Source organism: Octopus bimaculoides, chromosome 7 (assembly GCF_001194135.2).
Source record: "Octopus bimaculoides isolate UCB-OBI-ISO-001 chromosome 7, ASM119413v2, whole genome shotgun sequence".
Lineage (NCBI taxonomy): Eukaryota > Metazoa > Mollusca > Cephalopoda > Octopoda > Octopodidae > Octopus > Octopus bimaculoides.
In genome coordinates, this window is record NC_068987.1 from 23,795,668 (window position 1) to 23,805,163 (window position 9,496).

At 36.4% G+C, this 9,496-nt stretch overlaps 1 protein-coding gene across 3 annotated transcripts in view; it reads right to left on the reverse strand.

Annotated features, from left to right (window-relative positions):
- LOC106880912 (SLAIN motif-containing protein 2) overlaps positions 1-9,496 on the reverse strand; it is a 99,836-nt gene that overhangs the window by 9,006 nt on the left and 81,334 nt on the right. For 2 of the 3 annotated variants that reach the window (XM_014931077.2, XM_014931078.2), the window contains 3 exons: positions 7,940-8,110; positions 6,101-6,142; positions 136-249 (listed from right to left, as the gene is read on the reverse strand). In XM_014931077.2, the coding sequence (XP_014786563.1) occupies positions 136-249; positions 6,101-6,142; positions 7,940-8,110 (327 nt within the window). The remainder of the gene's footprint in view (positions 1-135; positions 250-6,100; positions 6,143-7,939; positions 8,111-9,496) is intronic. The other variant, XM_014931079.2, reaches the window with a different exon arrangement.

A 9,496-nucleotide genomic window follows, 5' to 3' on the forward strand; every position in this document is an offset into this window, starting at 1 on the left:
ATATATATATATATATATATATATACACATATATATATACATATATAGGTGAGTGGTCAGTGGTGACACCACTGTAGGACTCCATCATGTTATCAGGTTGAAAAGTGGGGAAATTAAGGACAAATGTTGACTGACCATCACGTCCAGGGCTAGACCGATTGGAACCAACAGGAGAAACTGTCGTACTTGGTTCAGAATCACTAATTCCTGCTGAAGAGCTTGGCTGTGGAATTTGGCGTGGCCGGTAAACTGATAAAAATAAGACGAAATCAAAACAGGTAGAGAGCAGCGACTTGGCAAACAGGGTAGTAAATAATTCAATGGAAATGTGTCAAACAGCAAGCCACAATTGAGACAAGGCCATTGGGTTTTAACGAAGCTGTGTGTGGGTTGTTCCAAGCAGCATCCATAACGTTGAGACAAGGAAACACTGAATATTATAATGACGACAAAAATAATAATACTAACAGTAACAATAATGCATGTTAATAGGGTACAAACAAGCCAAGACTAGGCGTATAGAGAGGCAAGGAAAACAAGGAGGGATAGGTGAAGTTGCATTTAGAAGAGGTAGAAATTTAGATTCAAGTAGAGAAGTGATAATGCTATTTGCAACACCGATACCAACAGACAGACACACACACATTTGTGTGTGTGTGTGTGTGTGTGTATGTATATATATATGTGTGTGTGTGTATGTATATATATATGTGTGTGTGTGTATGTATATATATATATATATATATATATATATATATATATATATATATATATATATATATATATAGATGTATATATATGTGTATATATATATATGTGTATATATGTATATATATATATATGTGTGTGTATATACACACACACATACATACATGTGTGTGTGTCTGTATATGTGTATGTATATGGTCTGTGCGGACACATGTTTCATGCAAGGATGAGGCTCATCAGTCATCGAAAATACCAGCATAACACATTAGAAAGGAAACAAAAGCTAGACTTGTAAATGAAGAATAACTGCTGTCACTCTCATGAGTGAGTGTGTGTGTGTGTATATATGTGTATGTATGTATATATATATATATATATATATATATATATATACATACACGGACAAAATGTAGTGAATACAAGTTAGTGCATACAGACATGAGAAAAAACAATATGCAAAACGTAGAGTAAGGGTTACATTTCATTAAAATAGAATATATATATATATATATATATATATATAATTGTGAGCTACACTTTGTTATACAACAAATGAAACTGCAGACCAGACAAACCAATTGTTAGTGCAGAAGAAACAATAACAATAACAATAAGGATCAAAGACCAAATTTTTGGTCAGGAGACAAAGGACTTCAGTAAATGAACTTATTAAAATGGTACAAACATTAGAGTAGAGAAAAAAGCTGTAAGTAACAATCTGTCAATATTAGAAGAGCAAGGGGTTAGAGATTTAGAAGACAGAGAAAGAGAGAGGTAAGTAACAAGCAAGAGAGAGAGAGAGAGAGAGGTGAAAAGAAATAAAATGCATTAACCATTCCTAAATAATGACTTGATTGATTTGTGAGAGACAAACTTCAGTAAAATGCTGGCAGATGGAGTAACAAGTAAGTAATGTTGAACACATGACAGGGATAGTGCTACTCTCTCCACACATGTACACATCATAGTGTGCATTACACACACACACACTGTACAGTGTCATATATACATTTTACATACAGAGTGCATGTTACACATACAGCTATCACACTGAGGAAAGTATTATAAGCAAACAGTTGCACACTATAGAGATAGTGACACTCATGAGTGCACACATGTGCACACATATCAGAGACAATTTCACAAGTGAGAAAGAGAGAGGCAGACAAACAGACAGATACAAAGACAAAAAGCCAGAATTGCATCAAGGTGATTCATCATTCACTTCAGGACTAAGATCACCTGTGGACATTACTGTAAGACTTCCGAGACACAGATGGTGGCTCTAAGATTAAACTGCTTATATCATTGTCTAGAGTTCAAACCTTACTATGGTTGTATATTTTGCTATTTCTAAAATGATTAATACTATGAAGAGTAACTACTCAACTAAACTCAACTACCTATTGGTCCAATGTATACAATATGGTCCACTTTATTCAAACTCATTTTCATTGTCAACATTCTGATGCCAAAAGAAGCTTTTACACATTTACTGATGTGCAAGAAATAGCAGCGAAACTTTCCTAAAATCACAGTTTATTGAATTAACAACTGACGGATTCAAGGAAGAGATGTTGACGACTGAAACAGCTTCAATCAGAGTTAAACTGTGGTTAAACAATGTTCAGAAACTGAACCCTCCTGTTTCAGATCTTTCACAAATGGCCCTTGCTACCTATTAACTGCTTTGTCCAGGGAGAAAGAGCAATGACTGAAGCTGGGAAACATAGCCCAAACACTGACGACAGGATTCACTCAGCTAAAGACACCCCAGGACCAGGTGGTGGCATTAAACCAAGCAATAAATTAAGTCTGCCACTGAAGAACAGGGATTATTTCTTATTTCTTTATTGCCCACATAGAGGGGAAAAACAAGGACAGACAAAGGGATTAAGTCGATTACATCGACCCCAGTGCGTAACTGGTACTTTATTTATCGACCCCGAAAGGATGAAAGGCAAAGTCAACCTTGGCAGAATTTGAACTCAGAACATAACGGCAGACGAAATACCGCTAAGCATTTCGCCTGGCGTGCTAATGTTTCTGCCAGCTCACCGCTGTCAACCAAATTTCACTCATGTGGCATTAGTTGACCCATGGATATGGTGTGTTGCACTGTGGGATGAACTTAAAATTACAAAGTTGTGAAACAAACTTCTTAACTACAAAGTCATGGCAGCACCCATCTCTGACACTTCCTCCTTCAAGCTCTGTATAAACAGTACTCATCTCATATATTCTCCACTACTAATGTAAAATGACTCCCTCTCTCTTTGCCTCCCATGGTAGATCAACATGAGTCACTTACTGGTAGATTGTACCTATCAATGTTACATCTACATCTACACGTCAACATAGTTCGGTTTGTGTCTTATGGGATGGTGAGGAATATGGTAGGATAGTCATTCACCCAGTGGTAATAAATATAAAAAAAAAAAGCTATACAGAGAAGAAACACAAAGTCAATTAATTGACAGTGTAACAAGGAGCAGCAACATCACATTTCATACAAGATACACTAGCAGTGTTTAATATACCACACATACTGTTAAGGAGTTACTATAAGCAGGAATTAAAAAAGTGCAACAAAAATAAAATCAACATAATAATTAATAATAATAAAATAAAATAAATAAAAGAATAAAAATAATAATGGTTTCAAATTTAGGCACCAGGCCGGTAATTTTTGAGGGAAAAGGGTTGGTCAATGACATTGGCCCCAATACTTAACTGGTACTTTATTTTATTGACCCTAAAAAAACAAAAGGTAAAGTCGATATTGAACATCATGAGCTGAGACAAATGCCTTGATGCTCTAACAATTCTGCCAATCAATCCACTGTCTTTGAATAATTTCTTAAATGGGTACAAGGCCTACTAGATATTTTGGGGGAAGGCCATATCAACCCTGGATTTGAACTCAGAATGGAAAGAGCTGGAACAAATACCACAGGGCAATTCTGTTCAATACTAAATTAGATTCTACCACCTTGTTGCTCTTGTAACTGTTGTGTCGACGCCCCCAAGCGAAGAAGTAGGATCGCCCAAGACATATAAATAAAGGTAGTCTGGCCATGGTAGTGAGTTGAGTAGCTAACGAATAGCTATCGTGTAGCGGTTGAGTAGAGATCATCCGAAGGTGCTAGATAGCAGTAGCTTGAGACATAACAGTAAGAAATAACAATAACTTTACAAAAATATGTATATTAAATATGCATATTAGGTGCACTTCTCGATGTGTAGGAAGAAGTTTGCTTTCAAGCCACATGGTTTTGAGTTCAGATTGTTCCATTGGTCCCATCAACTGGAACACTTGCTGCCATAACCAATGGAGTGCCAGTTATTCACTGACTCTAAGTTTAAAAAAATAGGAAACATTTTATCAAACACTAATCCATATCTGGTGTCAGGGAAGAGATTAAAATAGCAGTCAAAACAGAAACACTGACTCAGAAGTTAAGATGCTGGACTACTAACCACAGGCTCATGGGTCCAAACATCACAACTACAGCATTTGTTTGATCAGCAAGAGCTAAGGCATACAATTATTTGCCCCAGTCTGCCTGGTCAACTAACAAGTGTTACCTTCTGCAGTCCCATGATTAATAATAATATTTAACTCCAAAATCCTTGGTTCCCCTGTGCTATCTTATTGTAAAATTAAAGGAAACTATTTCATGCATGGAAAAAAGAACAATAAAACAGAAAGGAAACAATAAAAAGAAAGAAGGAAAAACAATATCACTGGTACTAAAAGAGTTGGAAACATTTAATCGCTTCCCTAAAGAGAGATTTACTGTTTTAATTTATAGATTTGATAAGCTAGGTAAGTATAACTAGATTAGTTTAAGCATGTTAGGGCCCACACTACAACAATTACACAATCTGAAGAAAAATAGGCTCTCCTGAAGAGGTTCTGTAGATACGTGGTCTGATCAATGTCCAGGCTGTTGCTATAGTAATGAAGTTAAAGAACACAGAGAAAAGCCACTTGGCACAGATTGACCTTGAACACTGCTGTGCATGTGCACTAAGTTTTAACGTTCTATCTCACTTCCAAGCACTGCTTACAGCAGTGCTTGGAAGGAAGGTGTGTAACGTGTAATTGCCGCATTGACCATGACAGAGAAAGTGGAGTAGAGAATCTGCATCAAATTTTGCCAAAAGCTTGGTGATACCTGTTCAGAGGCTGAAGCAAAGTTTTGGAAAAGTTTTCATCATCCTCGACAAAATCAAGGAGATCTTGGACAATTGAAACTGAAGTGTACTTTTGGTCAGCTGAAAGCAGTTTTGCACAAACTTGGCAGATATGCATCTCATACCCAAATCTTCAATGATAACGGACTGAACTGAACAGTAACTCATCTGCACATCCTCTGATAACTTACGGATGGTGATTCGACGATTTCCCCTCACAATTGCATGCACATCTGCAATGTTTTTCTCAGTTCTGCTGGTTGCGGGTCTCCCAGAATGTTTGTCAATATCTACATTTTTTCGGCCATCTTGGAAACGTCTGAACCACTCATACACTCACTTCCATATACTTTCTGCAACTTTGCGCAAGCCTCTGAGCAGGTATTACTATGACAACTTTCTCTGTCATAGTGAATGCGAAGATCACACACTACACACCTTCCTCCCAAGCACTACTCAAAACAGCAGAAGTGAGATCAACATTAAAACTTAGTGTGCATGCGCAACAGAGTTCAAGGTCAATCTCAGCAGGGTTCAAGCAGCTTCACTCTGCATGCTTTAGCTTTGTTACTATGGCAACACTCCAAATACTTATTGATCAGACCTTGTATTTGCATCAGAACTCTCCAGTTCACCCATCATTCACGAGAGTGGAGAAAGAAATATAGCCTTGCTGAGGTTGTAGAGAGTCGATGAGACACCATATCACTACCCCCTTCACCACCAACCATATCAAATTACTTAGGAAAGGTCAGTTACTTAGAAACTTCAAGATAGTTAAGAAGTTCTAAGAATGACATGATAGCAAAGGAAGACATGAGCTATAAGAGAAGAAAGAGTTGAAAGCAGCTGTTTAATCTACTCCCTATTGATATTCAACAGAGATGTCTAGTTGTTCCTCTCAGCTTTCTTCCACTAAAATTTATCATATCAGACAGATCACAATGGAATTTCAATGTAGGTTGATAGTTGCACCAACTAATACAATTTAAATCCATCACCAACATCTTGAATAACTCATATAATAAAAAATTTAAAGTTAGTGTAGCTCTGAGTAAACTCCATTGAATAGTCAAACCACTAGATCCATACTACACTAAAACCTTCACTGGTGTCTGGTACCACAATACTTTATCAACCTTCACCCATTGACCATCATGAAGGCAGTTCAAGTCTTCACCGACTGACTTACCTTTCCTGGGAGAAGACAGAGGTGAGATGCTTTGTCGTAAACCTGCAAATAAAGATGTTAATGATATCACTAAGACACATTCAGACTAGAACACAAAGTAATTAACGGTACATCAGATATAGCAATATATCAAATGATACTATAACATAAGTTTATTTGATATTGTCCAAAACTAATCAGTGATATTTCTCAGAGATATAATAGGTTATCATCAAGTGGTTATTACATAAAGAGTTATCATCAAGTGGTTATTACATAAAGAGTTATCACAAAGTGATCATTACATAAAGAGTTATCAAGAGGTTATTACATAAAGTTATCATCAAGTGGGTATTTGATACTGTTGTAACAATATATACGCCATAAAACATGTTGTATTTTCAGTGAACGAAAGATACTACATGTGATATCCAATACATACCATAGTAAGTTGGGTTTTTTTTTTTATTATTATTAAATGTGTCATTTCTTTAGAGAGCTGCAGATTAAGAATAAGATTTTGAACCAGATCAACAGTACTATTCCATGTTTAACCCACTTCACACAGCTAGCTGTGAGAACATAACAAATTTAAATAACAATGTAAAGTGGTAGCATTGTTAAATTGATGAGTATTTTATAGGCTTACTGTGTTCAAGCCAATTTCTAAGTACAACCTGAAAAGGACAGGTATTGCCAAACTAACTTTCATGATAAAGAGCCAAACCAGAGTATTTTGTGACCCATTATCACCACTTCTTTACATACTAAGCTCCTGGAATATTCTGGATTGATAATCAAAGTGTAGTTGATGAGGTAACAGAAAGATATCACAAACTAACTCACATATCGTTGCTTAATTTAGCAGATCCTCAACACACCTCAGTGAATTACTGTCATTGAAGGAAGCTATTACATGATATGCTTGAGTATGTGACCTGAGCCAAATCTCATTCAAATCACACTAAAAGGACTTAGATAATGTACTCTTGAGATATACCATACAAATCAAATTTTTCAGACCAAAATTTACGGCCAAAAAAGGTAGATTAATTTATACATCAAGACAACTTTGGAGGACAAAAAATTCCATGTGAAATACAGCAGGAATTGGAAAGGCAGTGATGATGTTTGAATGTTTACACTATATACTATGCTGATTTGTAACCCAGAAAATACAATAAAATCTAGAAAAACAAAGAAGACAAGATGATCATTGTTGTAACATTTTAGATCATAGGTCTTCTGGATCGGAATTGACCTGAGATTAAACAATAATAGCTGATAATAAGCAAATGTTGTGTGTTCTACACAGTGCTAGCTCTTTACCTAGACTGAGTGTGCCCTGATATTGGTTTCAGATTTTGGCACAAGGCCAGCAATTTCAAGAGAAGGGGAAAGTTGATTACATTGAATCTAGTGCTCAACTAGTACTTATTTTAACAACGCCTGAAAGGATAAAAGCAAAGTCAACCTCAGTAGAATTTGAACTCGGAACACGAAGACAGATGAAATGCCACTAAGCATTTTGCCTGGTGTGCTGATTCTGCCAGCTCAGCACCACACTGTGCCCTAATATTGATTTCAAATTCTGGTACAAGGCCAGCAACTTCAAGAGAGGAGAAAAGACAATTACATTGACTCCAATGCTCAAATGGTCTTATTTTATCAACTCCAAAAGGTGGAGCTTGAACTCAGAAAATAAAGACGGACTAAATGCCACTAAGCATTTTGTCCAGCATGCTAATAATTCTGCCAGCTCACAGCCTTAGCCTAAACCATAATAATAATAATAATCATGATAATTACTTAGGTAAAAGTCCATATATTTTAAGTAACTAAAAAAGCAAAATCACTTACTTTCTTCCTGCAATTTAGCCATGTTCTGAATATCTGAAACATCTGGGATACGGTTGGCAACTTGGCTTTGCGGTTCCGTCTCCTTGTTGGACGTACTTTCTACAGGTAGTAAACGAAGTGATTCCTTATTTTTCTTGGGTCTGGTGAAAGTGTTTGTGTCAACACGAGTCCCTGAAAAGACAAAAATTGGTTGATATATAAAAGATATGTCAACTTAACAGTAGAATTCACAACCTGGAAGAGGAAAACTAACAGAACGTTAAACAATGAACAGTGAAAACAAGAAACCATTGAAAGAATACTATCTTCAAATACTGTTTCAGTTTTCTGAAGAACACAGCAGGTTATTATGAAGGAAAGTATATATATCATTGATTGGGGTTACACACATCCTCCAGCCAACAATATATTATGATGCTGACCAAAGCAATTATATTTTTTTTGTCCCTAGAAGACATGATAAGTAAAGTTAACTCTGGGATCTGAACTGAAGACCATAGGACAGAAGTAAATATTGCCAGTATTTTACAGCTTTTACCACATGAGACTGGGTGCATAAAATTTGTAGGGAAGAAATCTAAGCCACCATATTGTACACATACCCAGCACCCATTACACTCTTGGAGTGGTTGGTGTAAGGAAGGGCATCCAGCCATAGAAACCATGCCAAATCAGACTGGAGTCTGGTGCAGCCTTCCAGCTTGCCAGCCATGTTCAAACCATCCAACCCATGCCAGCATGGACAACAGACATTAAATGATGATGATGATGATGATGATGATGATGATGATGATTGTTCTCAGTATATGATCAAAAGTTATTTTTATCAACCCTTGAGGCATAACAGACAAAGACATTCCAAGGTGATGTGAACTGGATTGCCATAGAATTTGGTTATCCCAAAGATGATGTTTCACTTTAAGCACAATACTTTGAGCTCGGTTGTGTGTGTGTGTGTGTGTATGCGTGTGTATGTAACATTGTATCTCAAGGCAAATAACAACATTGGCCACAATGTGTGTTCATGTAAGTTAGTTTAACTTTAAATGTAACACAAAGAAAAGTTAGTTATGTAAATTGATATGAAATATCCAAATACAGGATTGCAGTTTGTGACTATTTATGTAAATGTGAATATTTATGTCTTCAGTACTCTCTTACAGACTTACACAGACAAACAAGCAAACAAACACAACTGAAAACAATACTTCCGCCTACGGGGACACACACACACACACACACACACACACACACACACATACATATTCTTAGACACTTAGATAAGTCTTGACTAGAATTGGCTCAGGCCATATCTAACTTTATAGCACCACTTGGAAAAGACACTTGATTTTTCATATTACAGTTAACACCATAGCCCATTCGAGTAAAGAGTTATTGTTTGCAAAAATATATCTGGATGTAGGTGCTTCAACTGGAATTTGTTGAAGATATTTATCTAGGAACAGTTTGAATGTTATGTTAAATCTTTTTCTTCTCTTATGTGTCTTGGCATGATGATAAAGAGATCAGGGCCAGCTGAGATAAAACAGTTCTGTC